This window comes from Perca fluviatilis, chromosome 20 (assembly GCF_010015445.1).
Source record: "Perca fluviatilis chromosome 20, GENO_Pfluv_1.0, whole genome shotgun sequence".
Taxonomy (NCBI): domain Eukaryota; kingdom Metazoa; phylum Chordata; class Actinopteri; order Perciformes; family Percidae; genus Perca; species Perca fluviatilis.
In genome coordinates this window covers 17463253-17480818 of record NC_053131.1, presented here as the reverse complement: position 1 = coordinate 17480818, position 17566 = coordinate 17463253, and the positions used below count along the sequence as shown (strand labels likewise).

At 39.8% G+C, this 17566-nt stretch overlaps 1 protein-coding gene across 1 annotated transcript in view; it reads right to left on the bottom strand.

The window, feature by feature from the left end:
* fancm (FA complementation group M) overlaps positions 1 to 17566 on the bottom strand; it is a 50588-nt gene that overhangs the window by 8920 nt on the left and 24102 nt on the right. The window contains exons 5-13 of the mRNA XM_039787083.1: positions 16110 to 16241; positions 14592 to 14724; positions 14321 to 14413; positions 14034 to 14138; positions 12747 to 12922; positions 12163 to 12369; positions 11793 to 12033; positions 11530 to 11678; positions 10263 to 10427 (exon numbers count right to left, since the gene is read on the bottom strand). Coding sequence (XP_039643017.1) covers positions 10263 to 10427; positions 11530 to 11678; positions 11793 to 12033; positions 12163 to 12369; positions 12747 to 12922; positions 14034 to 14138; positions 14321 to 14413; positions 14592 to 14724; positions 16110 to 16241 — 1401 coding nt within the window. The remainder of the gene's footprint in view (positions 1 to 10262; positions 10428 to 11529; positions 11679 to 11792; positions 12034 to 12162; positions 12370 to 12746; positions 12923 to 14033; positions 14139 to 14320; positions 14414 to 14591; positions 14725 to 16109; positions 16242 to 17566) is intronic.

Below are 17566 nucleotides of genomic sequence, written 5' to 3'. Positions count from 1 at the left end.
TGTTTTTTAAGTCATCAACCTGCTAGGGACTGCAGATGAAAATTAGCCGGTACGGCTAAATCTGGCACATTTACATGTTGGACATTGTACTCATGTTGATTAATGTGCACTGTCCCTTTTAAATAAAGAAATCAAAAAAATATATATATATATATTATAATATTATGTTTATATTTTATCAGTTTTTGATATTACATTATCAAAAATAATATATGTATTTCATTTTTTCTCAATCTCAGTCTAAATCTGTATCTTTTGACCATGTAATTTACTGGCATTCACATATACAATTGAAAAATTAGAATTTTAGAATTTCTTTTTAGTTGACCATAATTTAAAAATATTTAAACTACAGTTTACACCTACATATATACAGTATACTACCGGTCAAAAGTTTGGAGTCACTTAGAAATTTCCATTACACTCCATTACAGACAGAATACCAGCTGAGATCAGTTGCATTGTTTTATTAATCAGGGCAGCAGTTTTCAGATTACCTTATGTGCTTACATAATTGCAAAAGGGTTCTCGACTGTTGTAGAAAGTGGCTGATCTTTAATGCAATATCTACATTGCCCATTATCGGCAACCATTCATCCAATGTTCCAAAGGCACATTCTGTTTACTAATCGGATATAATTTTAAAAGGCTAACTGAGAAAACATTGGTGGAACGTTATCTTCACAGAGTAAAGAGGAGTGTAGAACATGGCTGGAGGAGAGGCTGCTTGTGTGGTAATAGAAACATGTCTGTTTGGATGTCTACTGTAAGGGACTTTCATACCATTCATGACCACTCTGACAATACAGTACCATAGAGTACAACCTCTATAGGACACACATAAGGCACACTTTAATCTTGTAAATTCATCATCACTAAATGGAGCATTAATGTTTATCAAATTAGTAAAATTGTCAAACTAAAAGGAAAACAAAAGACACGGCAGGGGTAGACAAATACTGTATGCTTTGTGGACAGGGTCTATAATGTTGAAAAGCTAGCAGTATTTGAAAGTAGCATCTCCTCGGGGCTCCGTCTAACCCCCCCCCACCACCCCGTCCTCGGGGCTTCTTCCCACATAGACAGGCACGACCACCACTGCATCGCTGCTTCGGAGCAGAGCGGCGAAAGGACCACAATTTTACTTCCATGTCTTATTCACCGGTAAGCAAACACCTAATATTATCATACCAAATTTTTTAAAACAAACATGACAACTGTTAGCAATGCGGGGCAAGGAGGCATTTCATTGGTTCTTTCCAAGTGGGCTGCGAGGCAGTGATTGGTGGGGGCGTTTTTACTGGGTTACAGTAGCTAAAGATGACGGATCTTTTTCGCTCCTTTATCAGAGCCCATAAGTTATTTATTGATGTCGGGGTGTAAAGACTATTTCAAGCAATATACAAAAAAGTGTATATTGGAAAGAGTTTTGAAGAGATAGCAGTGGGGCTGTCCCACTGTCATGACTTACTGGGACAATTTAACATTGGCATCGTAATGTTATTAGTAACACCTGTGCTTTTTCACCTATGTGACAATCCAAAATGTCTTAATTAACAACTGAAATAATGATGACGATAATTACACCCTGCAGTCAATCAGTCCACAGATCATCAAACTGAAAGAGGGGGGTGAGATCTGAATGATCGGACCAAAGGTTTCCACCACCGGCTATTCTGTATGCATGCAAGTGTGTTCTTATAAGAGCGTTTGTGTTATTGCTTTCATCTTGAGTTCCTTTGATATCTACTGTTAAATTGATAAAATGGGTATTTCAACAAAAACATTTACACAGAACTTCTTTTATGAGCTTCCACAGCTCGCAGCTACCGTAAATGAACAGCAGGTCTCTCCAGAAGGATTTACTGACATAACATTCTCTCATTGTTACTGTACTGCAGTTATTGTACTATAATCTGAGAAAAGAATCAGTTTTTTTAAATGGCAATCCATCTTTTACAAATCCTTAAAACTCCTGTATTCCACAGCTTTGCTCGCTGTCCAATGTGCACAAAGACCAAGGCCGCAGGACGTCCTATAAATATCACAATCCTGATGAAAAATGGAACAGAGGCTTTTAGGTATTAAAGGTTTTAGTCACGCTGGACACTGAGGGAATGAATTATCATGTTCCTCCCTTGAAGATGAATTTAAATATCTTGTTTCTAGTGAGTTTTTCTACTTTGAAAAATAATGACTAGAACTGGATACACAAGTGAATTAACCTAGACCCCTGACACGTAATTAATGATCAGATTAAGTCACTAGATCGAGAGACCGAAATAAACTTAATGAGGAGAGAGAGAGAGAGAGAGAGAGAGAGAGAGAGAGAGAGAGAGAGAGAGAGAGAGAGAGAGAGAGAGAGAGAGAGAGAGAGCTGTAGAGGCTGGAAGGATCACAGGGTTTCAGACTGGATGACGAAGGAAGCAGCAAAGTGGAAACTCATCTCTGTTGATTATCTCATTGCAATACAATAATCAATCAAATCTGATGCTCGTGAACACGCACAAAGAATGCATCATCCATTAATAAGTCTGCATGACTTTTTTCCCAAACTTGCTATGACTCAGGACAAGAGCTCCTGGAGTTTCTTTTAGATGCTGATTAACCGACAACACATGCAGCCCTAACTCAAATGACGCTCAACTGCAAATACTGCAAGCGTTATTAATTAGAGGGATTTTAGCAACAGTTGCTATGCAGTTGCTGCTGATATGACAAGGATGATCTTAAGGCAGAGAGAGAATGCAGTACTTTTGAATAGACTTCTGATGTCAGCAAGTGATCCTGGATGTGTGCTGAGGAGAGAGCACACCCAGCATACTCCACTAACCATCAACGGTGCTGCAGTGGAGAGGCTGAGCAGCACCAAGTTCCTGGGTGTGCACATCTCTGAAGACCTGTCCTGGAGCCACAACACGGCATCACTGGCCAAAAAAGCCCAACAGCACCTGTACTTACTGCACAAACTGAGAAGAGCAGGAGCCCCGTCCCCCATCATGCACACCTTCTACAGAGGTACCATTGAGAGCATCTTGACAAGATGCATCACCGTGTGGTACGGTGCCTGCACCATGTCCTGCCGCAAGACTCTGCAGCGCATAGTGAGAGCAGCTGAGAAGATCATTGGTGTCTCTCTCCCCCCCCTTTCGGACATCTGTAACACCCGCATCACTAGCAAAGCAACCAGGATTGCAGGTGACCCCACCCACCCATCTCACAGCCTCTTCAGCCTGGTGCCATCAGGGAGGAGACCGCACAGTCTCCTCGCCAAATCCAGCAGGCTCAAGTCAGGCTGTCCGAGAGGACTGAAATTTAATTTGTGCCGTATGTCATGCATGTATAGCACATCCGACAATAAAGCTGACTTGAAACTTGAAAAACAATGTCAAGAATGAAATGTGAGAATAACACAAAATAAATGTAATGTAAATGAAGCCTGTCTCTGTTACATATATGCAAAATTAAAAGTTAAAGCATTCATGTTAAAGCCATGGTATGCTGTGACATACTGGAAGTGTCTTGCACTTTCTAACTCAAGCACCATCAAACTTAAACTATACTACATCAACTATCGACCATATATGCTAATCAGCAATATGTGAATAACCCATTTCTAAATGTGAAGTCTAAGTTAGTATAAGTTAGTGTCACCTTTTAGTGTCACTTTAATTCCCTTTTAACTGTTTTCTATTTGTCTTCTGTCATCTTTTTCTTGGATCTTATTCTTTGATCTCCCACTCTCCCCTCCTCAGCCCAGCATGCTAAACATGTAGGTCATCACTGCCCAACCTACTTCCAGCTTCCTGGCTTTATGTAACCGTTCAGAGAAGCGTTACATAATCACAGGAGAGGAGGCCGGCCTGCCCTGCGCCTCCTCATCACACAGAGAAAGAGGCAGCGCATTGACAAACACAGCATGGTTTTGAAGTCACTCAGACAGAAAATGGCTTAAATTAGATGAATGTCTTCTTGAGTGCAAGGCTATTAGGGGGAGGATGATATGTTTGGGCATGATTTATAAGAAAATATAAAGTTTCGACTTTCAGAAGGTGCTTTAATTTTTCGGTAAGAAGGCCTCTCTGCAAATTCAGGACAAGCAAGAAAGCCGTGGCTAACACTATCCTCACAGAGCAAAGAGGAGTGTAGAACATGGATGGAGGAGAGGCTGCTTGTGTGGTAATAGAAACATGTCTGTTTGCACAAAGTGAGGATACAGTACCATAGAGTACAAACTCTATCCGACACACAGAGGACACACTTTAATCTTTTAAATTCATCATCACTAAATGGAGCGTTAATGTTTATCAAATTAGTAAAACTGTCAAATTAAAGGAAAAAAACGGGTAAACTTAAAAAACACTTTAAAACTTCTTTGTGGGTTGGGGAAAAACTAAAATATACAACAACAAAAAAACAGACTTGCTTATTTATTCTAATTTTATTCAATCATTTTTCTTGGAAATTATGAATGAATTATGAACTAATTGTTTCTTGTTTTCAGTCTCATCAGTACCTCGACATAGAAAACAGATTTTAATTTAATGGAAAGTTAAGCTGTGGATTATTTTCTTTAAAGACTTTGGCACATACTACAACAGCACTCACTTGAATGAAAATAAGACTGACACAGGTATAGGATTATTAATGTACACTGTACACAAAGTACACTGTCTCAAGAACTCTTTCAATTTCTGCTACTTTGTACTTCTACGTCACTACATTTCAGATGAAAATATTGTACTTTTTACCACTGTACTTTTCAGATTGAGATTTCACATAAACATTTGCAGCTCGCAGCTCTACCTGCTGGAAATTAAACTGAATGCCCTGAAGAAAGACTGCTAGAATAAGAAGCATGAGTTATGATGGAGCACACCGAGCCAAATAGCTTCTGGCAAAAAAAGAAAAAAAAAGAAACAGGCACTGCACTACTTAGTGTTCATGTTTATGGACTTTGTGTTGTACAGTGTTTTGTTATTTATTTATTTTTTCCTTTTTTTTTTTTGGATCAAATGTTTGAATTAAAGTCCGCTTTTGTTCACTCTGGATTTCATGACCTGAATTCACTCATGAAGGCCTGTGAGACATTAGCTGCCATCTCGCACTGTAATCCAGTTTTGTTTTTAAAGGTGGGCTCATTAGTATGGTGAAAACCCCATGGGGGAAGAAAAAGGTAGGTACTTGTTAGCTCAGCCAATAGCCAGTTTTAACATAATCTCTGACCTAATTTCAAGGATTTGGAGAAATTCAGGGGTGTTATCGATCATACAATCTTGTGAAATAGCAGATGGCCTGGAACATTCTTATAACCAACATTTGGAAGTGATAATGGAAAGGGATTGGCAAAATGAAAACAGGGCCTGGGAGAGCGTAATGGTGGCTAAATTACCTGACTGATATTGCTTATGAAACTGCACCATACAAACACAGAGCACTTTCTGATCTGATGAACTTCCTGATATACAGGGACGTCGTTAGGCCTATTTTAGCAGGTTGAAGCTACCCCAAAATATTCCTAAACCCCCCCCCAAATAATAATATTTTTTACAGTGCACTCTGTATCCTTCACTACTTTTAATCCATCTTCCTTCACCATTCATCTGTTTGTGTCGTCGTGCACTGCAGTCTGTTTTATTTGTATTTCATGAACTGTCAGCTGGTGGAAAAGGCAGAGACGGAGGCTCAGCGAGCGCCCGCATGCACGTATGTGGACGAGGGAGTAAGAGAGTGACTGAAGAGAGAGAGCGCCAGGCAGCATTAAAACAAAGCAATAAATCAGAGAAATAAAATGTTGATTTCGCCGATTTATCACACAAAATGCAACTGTAGTAAGCATCAAAATTCATATTTAGAAACAACATAATATATCCAGCTACAAAAAAGCCAGAAAAAGTTAGACAGAAGTACAAAGAGTCGATGGCTATGAAGGTGATAAACAGTCTCGTCTTATTTGTTTAAACGTATCAGACTGGTGCGTTGCAAGTAGCTGCAGATTTCACCTTGTCTTATCGCAGCTACGTTTAACTTGAGGTAAAGATAAAGGGATATTTTAGTTGGCTATGGAAAACAATAGTCTAGCTAAAGTGAATGAGTGAAATACAAGAAATGACTAACCTAGTAAGCTATCCGAAACTCTCTATTCTTTGCTATTAATATAGCCTGCTATCTCTAGTATTTAAAACAATATCAGTCCCCATTCAATGTTGTCACTGAAAAACAAGAATGTCATAGTGTCACTGTTAATGCTATTGTACCGGTATATCCTTTAATTCATTGAGCAGATGGATACCGGAAGATAGAGACAGAGAAGCAGGAGTTTGGAAGGGCAGCTGAACTGAGGGAGGTGGCTTGATTGAGGTCAGTAACGTTAGTGATCTACAGCAATGGGTCTCAAAGTGCGGTCCGGGGACCCCCAGTGGTCCTTGAGGAGGTTCCAGGGGGTCCCCAGCAAAAAGTGAAAAAAATGATTGTCAATATAATTTGGTCATGGCTTTCATAGACTGTGTAATAAAACATTTACAAGAAAAAATCCTATCTGATGGGAACCCTGGGACAAAAACTTATCAAATGGGGGTCCGCGGTCTAGTTTCTGTCGATGTGGGGGTCCTTGATGTCAAAAAGTTTGAGAACCACTGGTCTACAGGGCTTAAAAAGTGTGGGGTGTTTTGTTTTCTTCTAACAACAGGCATTTGTTGGCAGGTCTAGGCACTAAGGCATAACCAAACTAAATTAACCAAACTACTATTACTATTATTATTATTATTATTATTATTATTATTATTATTATTATGTAGGCTAGGCTATACATGAGCATACATACATACAAACATACATACATATAGCAATCTACGAAACTTTGATTCCTCTGCCATCAGGTTATTAAATTCAGACAGTAGCTACTTTAAATAGGATCCTTATCAACAGCTTACAAGACAAAGTATGCAACAATGGCTATTTATTATTTTATTCTTTCTATAGTACTGCTATTTGTCATGGTACACTGACCTCAGTTTGTCTGTTTTACTGACATGACATTTTGGATGTTGACATGACACTAATTCAACCACTCTGCTGTGCAGTAATAGTAATTAGTGTAATTAAATAGTCTTATTTTGACCTGTAACTTATCTAATAGAGAGAGGAATTAGGTATGGTATTACTTTATCCCGGATTTACACGAGCAGATGGATAGCAGTTAAGCCTAAAGAATAACTTAGCAGGAGCCAAGGGGGTAAGCTTCGCTTCAGAACTCGAACCTCCCATGGCGCCATTTTGATGCTACCTGGCCATCACCTCCCGTTAGCATTCCACTGACTAGCATTCATTTTGACGTCACTTGACAGTGAATAACTTTACATCTGAAGCGTTTAAAGAATCTATTTACCCATTGTTTAGTTCTAAAGAAACACGACAATGTATAAAAGGCTCCATTACCTTGTATCTCACGTTATGGCTCCGTAGCAGACGTTTTTGTAAAAATAGGCTAACGATTGTGTCGCACAATAGAGGAATTACCGTATAGTACAGGATAAGCTTGCAGGCAGTTTTGACTTACATGAGCTGTTTAGGTTTAATTACTAATGTTAACTAGCATTTTAGTTAGAAATTATTAGCCTGTGCCCAGACATATACCTACTCTCTCCGTCTCTGTAAGATTGGGAATGATTGAGATTTCTCTTGGCACAGCTACCAGAAGACTTACAACTTTCAGACACGTTGCTCACATCACATTTACGTTGTCTCTCTCAGTTGGAGGCTGCGCAGTAAAGCTGGCAATCACCGGAAAAGTGCTTCTAATAGCCTTCACTGGTCTCCGTCCAGAGCAACGGGGTCTGTTGGTCCATTATATACTGTCTATGGCAGGAGCACAGTCAGGCCTAAGTAAGTTCCCCCCATGCAGCTTTGATGTACACTCACCTAAGACAGTGGTTCCCAACATTTTTTCCTTGGCCCCCTACTCATGTCTAAGAAAAGCTGAGCCAACCCCTCCCCAAACCGAAGTTGAGGTAACTCTTAAGATAGAGCCTTACTTTCTTTTTTGATACAAAAGGAGTCATCAGCACTTTTACGTTTCTCCGTCATGTTTCATTCATAAAATAGTGATGCCGTGGCGGCAGGAAAAACGGGTATGATAGCAGCTAGCAGCTGACCTGATGACAGCAAGGGTCCCAGGTTAAGAGTTCCCAGAGGTTTGGCCTACTAAGTAGCCTGCTTACAGTTTTAAGCAAGAAGAAAAATATATAGTTTTTATACAGACTTTTGTATACATTATACGTGTATTATCATAATTTGTTTAACATGTGCAAATATATTTTTTTTACGTCAAACTCAAACCAGATAAAGACTTGCGCCCCCCTGTGATCTTTGCCGCCCCCCTAAGGGGTCCCCGGACCCCAGGTTGTGAACCACTGACCTAAAGGATTATTAGGAACACCTGTTAAATTTCTCGTTAACGCAATTGTCTAATCAACTAATCACATGGCAGTTGCTTCAATGCATTTAGGGGTGTGGTCCAGGTCTAGACAATCTCCTGAACTCCCAACTGAATGTCAGAATGGGAAAGAAAGGTGATCTAAGCAACTTTGAGCGTGGCATGGTTGTTGGTACCAGACAGGCTGGTCTGAGTATTTCACAATCGGCTCAGTTACTGGGATTTTCACGCGCAACCATTTCTAGGGTTTACAAAGAATGGTCTGAAAAGGAAAAACATCCAGTATGCAGCAGTCCTGGGGGGTAGAAAAGGCCTTGTTGATGCTAGGAGGTCAGAGGAGAATGGGCTGACTGATTCAAGCTCATAGAAGATCAACTTGGACTCAAATAACCACTTGTTACAACCGAGGTATGCAGCAAAGCATTTGTGAAGCCTCAACACGCACAACCTTGAGGTGGTTGGGATACACCAGCAGAAGAACCCACCGGGTACCACTCATCGCCACTAAAAATAGGAAAATGAGGCTACAATTTGCACGAGCGCACCAAAATTGGACAGTTGAAGACTGGAAAAATGTTGCCTGGTCTGATGAGTCTCAATTTCTGTTGAGACATTCAGATGGTAGAGTCAGAATTTGGCGTAAACAGAATGAGAACATGGATCCCTCATGCCTTGATACCACTGGGCAGGCTGCTGGTGGTGGTGGTGTAACGGTGTGGGGGATCCCTTTCGCCTTCAGAACTGCCTTAATTCTTTGTGTGATTGATTCAACAAGGTGCTGGAAGCATTCTTTAGAAATGTTGGCCCATATTAATAGGATAGGGTCGAACATGGTATTAGTTTGGTGTTCCTAATAATCCTTTAGGTGAGTGTATCTAAAAGCGAACATTAGAGTAACGTTTGTAAGTAAGATTTTGCAAAGTAAAGTTTTGCATAGCCTGGGGGCTAAGCCCCCCCTTTCTTTCAATCCTAGTGACATCCCTGCTGATATAACTGATCCATTCAAACTACCAAATAATAGGATTGATTCCAACCAGCAGCTAAGACCGTGAACAAAGCTGGTATTAGTTCAGCTGTTAGAAAACACAGATGAGATGAACATCCAGCCTTGCTCTTTTGGCAGCTTTATTACAGGAGGGAGAACAACTAGTCTATGAAATTATTTTGGCACTCATCAGTATAAGTCAATCAGTCAATCAATCTACAATCTACATATCTCACATTTCCTCATGCCGTTTCAAAAAGAGAATGTTAATTCTTTTATCAGTTTTTTGGTTTAATCTAATTTGGCAGAATGAAGGCACGAGGAGGAGCAGTTGGGGAACACCCAGTTGTATAAAAAGAAAAAACGTTTTTTAACTCACACCACAATTTCACCATAGAGCCTGTTTATCATGCCAGGAATTTGCCTTCCAGCTCAAAACAATGAATCTAGTGATGCAATGCAAACCACAATTTTATGTTCTCATGAAACTCCGCTAACTTCTTTCAGCCTGGTGAGTTTATAAAGCTTGGTCTCCCTTTCATAAAAACAGACTACTGTCTTTCTTTTTACAAAACTAAGCAAAATGTTCGCAATATGTTTGAGGCCCCTTTTTTTTTTTGAACGGTTTGCCTAACACCAGGAACTTTGATTAATTGGCATATACTTTGAATTAGTGCTTACATGCTCATCTTATTAACTCATTGAGCTGTTGACAAACTAAAGACCTAAGCTCAGTCATTCTTCTCAATACCATAGAGAAGGACTACATTAGCTTTTGGTGCTCATAGAAATAATACACGGCAATATTATCATACAATAACTTGTTGTTATTCCTGTTCTCACCTCATTTTCCTCTCTCATGCCGTCTACGAGCTCCATCACCTTAATGAAGTGGTGGCAGCGGAGGGAATGATCAACAACATTGGTAGGAAGTGCTTTGTGCTGCCAGTGTCTCCACTCCCACAAAGATAGCTCTCTGGACGGTGGTCCACTTTTGGAAACTTCATCCTTTGGGGCATAACATTATATCATAAAGGCGTTAGTAAAATAGTAAAAAATATATTTAAGCCCTTCACAAAAGACACATAGGAAGAATATAACAAGGTTCTTATACACGTTACATTTTATGAATAAAATGAGTGTCTTTTATACACACAACTTTCCAACCTTCGGGTTAAGATTTAGCCACCTGACATTACAGCAAATCTGTCTAAAGTCTCTGCCACCATGCAATGTCAAAAGCGGGACAATTTTACTAAGATGCATTACCATTAATGGCTCCGAACAATATCAAAATCTGTGGAGGTCCATAAAAAAATAAATAAAAAAAATCTAAATTTGCAGTTAAATTTTTCTACAAGATGTTGTGGTCTCAATTCAATTTCACTACTTCCAATGTGTCCGTTTATATAAATAAACTTCACCCAATGGCAATGTGAAAACATTGGTTTCATTAAAAGTTATTACAATTTAAATGCTTGACTGACAGGCGTCTCGGTTTTGTGTGTAGACTCAGTACAAGGACATTGTCTTTGTAAACTACAGACAATAGGTTATTTATTTTTTTAATGTTTTTTCCATTATTAAAGGGTCTTATTAAAAAAAACATCTGTATGTGGGTTTCATGGCATGGATGGGTATGCTAGCCTCAAAATAGGCTCACAATAGGGGTGGGGGCGGAAATCGATACAGCATAGTATCGGGATATTTTCCGTGGAAATACTGTATCGACACACCGACGGCAAGTATTAATCTTTTATTATATAATATTTAACTATTTTTACAACATTTATGACAGGTTTTCATGACAGTGTTGGTCAGTTTATCAGTTTGACAATCCCATTTTGCAACAATAAGTGATGAACAGACCGACATTTATCTTTTTAGATAAAACAGATGTTTGAGGACATAATTTGAAGCTGGAAAAAAAGTAATACATTTCAATATTTAACATATGTTTTAAATCACGATAATATCAAATTGTGGGGCCTCCAGGGAATCCCAACCCTAGCTCACAAAAGCTTTATCTTCATTGTCTTTTATTGTCTGGTACTTTTCAGACCAACACAAGAAAGACAGAAAGGAACAACGAGAAAAGAAAGAAAGAAACCTGAGGTGGTAGATCACTTGGTAGGGTCATGAAATGGGATCGTTTCAGGGATGGATGAGCTTCATCTTCGTCCAGCCTCATGGTGGACGCCCAGAGGGAATATTCAGTACTGCTCAGAAACCCGTCCGACGTTGCACTGCCCTGCCAAACTACCACATTAGACACACACAAAATCAGAGACCCATGTTTCTCCAATCAAGAAACCTTTGTTTTCTCGGTTTCCATTCTGTATGACAAAAATCTCTCCCTGCCTTATTACTCACTCAGGTTTTGAGGGTGGATGAGTGAGGCCCGTCCCTCAGAGTGGGACCGTCGACCCCTGACAGACCGTCTGCTGCTCTCCCGATGGTCAAACTGCCCACAGGTTATGTGCATCTTATGCAGGGTGGGGTTCACCCCATCGGGCAGCATGCGGGGACTGTTGGGGTACATGTGGAATGCGCTTTTTTTGCTGACAATAGACTTGTCCACGCTGCGCTTATTGCTCTGGCTCTGGTTGTAGGTCTGAGGAAAACACAGTTTAGTATAGGTGGTTTTGTGGATCTGTGTGGGGTTATGTGCATTTGGTAGCTCATCAAATGTTTAATTCGAGAGTCCACGGCTCATTTCAACTCACTTTGGTCGAACACTCACCCTCTCCTCGCGTCCCTCAGCCAGGATGACAACAATTCGTCCCTGCCGCTTACGTCCGGTACGTCCCATCCGCTGCACCAGGCGGATGGGACTCTTCTGTGCATCGAAGCAAACAATGAGGTCCACCTCTCCGATATCCAGCCCCTCCTCCCCGACACAGGTCGACACCAGTGTGTTGAAGCCTCCCTGACGGAACCTGAACACCACCTACAACACAAGTGAACAAAGGTTTAAATAGTAAAACTCAAGTGAATAACTATCAGAACTTGAAAAATAGTTGACACAGCAAAATATTGAGCTTGATGTAGGCTTTTTAATAAGTTGTTCTTGGAATATAGCATGTACATTTAGACAGCACATTTCTACCATCCCGGACAAAGCCCTTTATAATTTGCTTCTCATTCACACACACACATTCATACAGCGATGGTGGTTAAAGATGACGCACTCTACATCCTGAGCCACGGCCACCCCTTAATTCATTCTTACTACAAGGGCACTTTTTTAATATATTTTAACTCACTATATATACACCACACCTTATTGTTTTAATCTGCCCCTGATGATAAAACAAGCCACTCTACCTCCAGTTGTTCCTTTTGGGTGAAGCCTTTGACTCCCTTCCCTGAGGCTTGGCCCATAAAGGTCATGACCCTTATCAGCGGAGCATGGCGGTTCAACATGGCTGCGATCTCGTGTACGCTCTCACGGAATGATGAAAAGATCATCACACGCGTGCTTACTTCCTGAGGACCCGCACCTGGATATTAATGTGACAGAAGAGAAACATATTGATTACACATAGAGATGCACGATTACAACTTTCTAGGCTGATTCCGATTTTCTTTGAATAAGGCCAGCCGATACCAATTTTAGCCGATTCCGATTTCATTTTTTCTAACCACTTTATAGCACATACAAAAACATTCTATCTTTTCTTTAATAGAACATTTTGCACATAACATAGAACATTTTTTGAACCGATAATGGATCACTATAAAATAAAACTATATAAATTACTCCTGGTGTGGGAAACTCACACACATCTAAAGTGCAATGTTAGAACCATTTCCTTCTTTTCACATCCAATATCCAACTAAAAACATGTTATCTTCTGCACACACGCTGAAGAATTTCCAAACAGCTGGCATGTTGCAGGTTAATTCACGAGGTTCCCTACATGTGCGAGAATAGCGCGGACACACCGCGAGTGGGTAGGCGCAACACACGGTGGAAAAGTTGAGAGAAAGGAAAAAGAGACTGTGCTGTCGCGTCCGTGTGTGCGTGCGTCCTTGAGAACTGTAACTCGTATAACTTATGTTGTCAGTTAATTGTAGCATTGACCAGCATGAAATCGTCATATGTCAGACTGACCTGCCAGTCATGGTCGAGCATGTGAAAACCGGCAAATTCCAGTCACCAGCCGGTCTATCGTTGCATCTCTAATTACAAATTCTTTCAGTAACCATGAACCGATTTCTTATGCCGGTTTGATTCAGATGCTGGAATGCTGCGTTATGTTATCCTCTCCAAATCTAGTATGTTAAGTGTATATTCTCATCAAAGTCTAGGTTAAAATGATTAGCTCTTGTAGGTTGAATTATGTTGTACTGTGGTTACTTTTCCTGCTTTTTCTTGTTGAGGAGAACAGTTTGTCTCTGCATGCATAATATCTTCATAGCTGAAGATCTGAAACACTGCGGCACAATTGAACTCCAATGTTGAATCTTTAATGTGAGCATGGCAACAAGGTTAAACAACTTTAACACAGTGCCATATGCTTTCTTTTTGCTGTGAAGATAATTCTAGATTTAAGCTTTAACACAAAACAAAAATTGCATTTATAATATATAATAAGTGCAGTAAATCACCATTATTGTCTGCTGAGCTCTCAGCCCACTGTCTGAAGTGCTGCAGCACCACCTCCTCCAGTTTCTCCAGTTTGGGGTGACCGTAAATGAATGGCTCATCTGGACCTACAAGTATCAATATAGTGGATGTTAGTCAAATAGATACTCTGTGTATTCCTTGCTATATCTTAAAGTACCTTGATAGCTGCACAAAACAAATCAAGAAAATCACATCATAATGCCTCATTGAAGTACACAAGAAAGGCTCAGAAATGTGACTAATATGGTATGAATAAGTTCTTAGGTACCAGCAGATGGCTTCACAAACATTGCTTCCATCTCACGGTAAAGGTCCACTAAGGTGGGGGTCCTCTGCAGCTCATTTCTGGCCCTGGACATCTCTGAATCAAACAAAGCATGAAGAATGCACACATCAAACATCACACACAGACCTGACACGTTATCGAGTGTACAGTCACACACCCAGGAGCACTGATCAATCTGGGGTATGAAAGGGTGTTGTGTCTGTGGATGAAGGGCAACGAAATACACTGAAAGCCAGGAGGTCAGGTGACCGACCTCTGGAGCCGTCCATGATTCCCTGGATGTAAAAGAAGAGCGATCGGAGCCCCATCTGCATCAGCAGCTCGTAGCCATGGTACAGGCTGATGCAGAGGGCAAAGGTGCCCTCCAGCATCCCATGCTGCGGACCCTGTAGAGAGCAGGAGAGCATGTCAGTCCATAAAACCATGAGGAGACCACTGGTAAGAATTTGAATAAAAAAAGAAGGCCTAGTTTACACTGCTTCTACTGTATTTCAAAGTACATTAATGCATGATTGTCATTTGGAAATAAAATGTAATTAATTTAAACACTATATTTAGCCTATTTCTAAAATTGTATTTAAATTGTGTATACTAAATATAAACACGTTGATGCTTATCTGGAATATCTAAACTTGGAAAGGAAATCCATTCATTTTCAAATCAACTATACCAGACACTGCTGTAAAAGCTTTAAAAGAAAATACAGTACAAATCCAATTAACTGAATGAGCAGTGAGGTTGAGACCGTTTATAAATATGACCCATTTATAAACAGTCTCAACCTCACTGCTTGATTGTAGTTTCTACAGCCTTGGGTACAGCTTTATGGAGCCCTGAAGCTGCAGACGTAAAAGGTTATCAGACAAGCAAAAGTAATAACTGAATGCATCAATAAATAGTTAGTTAAATAATTTAAATCGAATGTTAAAAGAAATATAAATCTTTGTACTTTTCTTAATGAAATAAATGAAAACGTAATTTATTTCACTCTCCTACTGTAGTTATCTTTCACGTTCAAGTGTTCGGTCTTAGCACACGTTTACTCATTTACGTATTCCGTATATATTCACCATGCAACATTTCAATTTTTCCTGACGCTGATATGATAATGAGATGGGTATGTTCAGAGTGGTGACTGGGTTGTTTTTGTGTGTGTGTGTGTGTCACCTCAGGGGACATCAGTTGAGGCAGTTTATCAGATTTTGCGCAGTTCTCTAAAAACAGTATGCAGTAGTACTCCCCAAGACCTGTAAACAGACTTTGATATGTAAATTTGGAGGTCCCGTTTAACTGAAAACACTGATGGGTGAACACACTAAACACCAGCCTTTTGAGCTAGCTACATAGCCAAAGCTAACTATAACTTTCTTTATAAAACGACTGTACACTGTATAAACTCAGTAACAGTAGCAAAAGCATTTCAGCCAGCTAATGAACTAACAAAGTTAGCAAGCAAACTTGAATTTAACAGACCCCATTTGTCTATCTGCATTGCAGTATCTTCATCTTTTAAACATGTCTCTTGTCCTCATTAAGGACCATGGCTGTTTTATACGTAGAAAGCTGTAGATTCTTTTACACAGCATTTCTATTATTTAACTAATAATATAACTTATTGATATATGCATTTATATTTTTGAGTTGTCTGATAACCTTTTACTACTACCTAATTCTGAAAGGCTGTGTATATTATATCATGTAACATTGTATACTACAGCACACAGTGTAGGACACAATAGCACCAGCAAGATTCATTGAGCAGACTCCATGCCTTGATGCATGGTGGTGGGTTCTTGCGGAACTGATCCCTGGCGAGGATGATCTGGTATTTGCTGAGAGTCCGCAGATCTTTGTGTGCCATCACCCGGTTCTGGACAAGGCGAGACATGAATTTCTCCAGCACCTGGCAGGAAGACCAACAAACAGATACAGTATGTAGTTCATCGGTAATACGTTTCCTGTGTTAAGGGGTGCATCAGACTGACTACCAAGCACCATGCTGACAGAAATATGGAATGGAAAGAGATAGGAGTCTGGCAAACGCATTGATGTGGTTTTTATGTTTGTGGTGTCAAATATATGCGACACAGAGCAGGTAACAAAAAGGGAACCGTCTGCGTCCTTCCAGTTATTTCTTTTCATTGTTTTTATCGGCAGTTGGTATGAACACAGCCAAAATTTTAAGTCAGGTGGATTCCATAGTTACATGTCTGCGACCGGCACAAATGTTCCTACATTTTGACCAACCATGATGTATGAAGAGTGAAAACTGTAGGGGAGAGAACAATTTGTTTCTCTTAGAAAACTCATAGCACACCATTCCCAATCATTACACATGTTTTGATGTATTTATGTGCATGTGTTGGCAATCCTCCGTGGCTAGTAGCGGGACAAAAATGTGGCGGAAGATGAAAAATAATAATAATAATAATAATAATAATAATAATTATGGGGAATAATAGTCATTGTGCCGATTGCTGCTATTGCAGCACATCGGCACACTGAATAATAATAAGTATGGGGGATAATAGTCACTGAATTAACGGATCAAAGTAATACATAGAAAGCATGGATTCAATATATCAATATATTCTATATTTAGGTAATATTACACGAGAGGGTTTGATTTAACGTCATTATTGGCACAACAGTGATGCAGCTAGGACCGAGGTGCTTGCGAACAGAATAGACAAACTACTTTTCAACCTAAAAGTTTTTTTAATTAAGCATTCCCCTTGAAGTGGAAACTGAGCTGTCCATGCGTCTCATTTCCGCTTCAGCCTGCTTCTCTATGGTGAAATGCGAGTGTGCATTATAGAGCTTAGATGAACACAAAAGCAAAGGGTTAAATAACAACCCTTAATTCCCCTGACCCTTCAGAAAACATAAACAGCTATATCACCTAGACCTAAACATTCTTTCATGAAAGTGTAAGGGGGCCTTCCCATCTGGTCAGGATTGTGCATCATCACATATGATATGGTTCAAACTTGAAAACAGATCACTTAACAGCTGTTTGCTAAAGACCAGTTAATGAAAACTGAGGAACCAACTTAAGCCTGGTCAAAAAACATGTACTGTAATGAACCCAAATTAACTAAAATTATGCTATGTCATTATTCAAAGAATTGCAAAGTGTTTATTTTCGTTTATAAAGTGTGGAGTGAAGTCAGATTGTATGTGTTTATTAATTTAAGAAGGTGCAGCAAGGTTTTGAGAATATCAAAA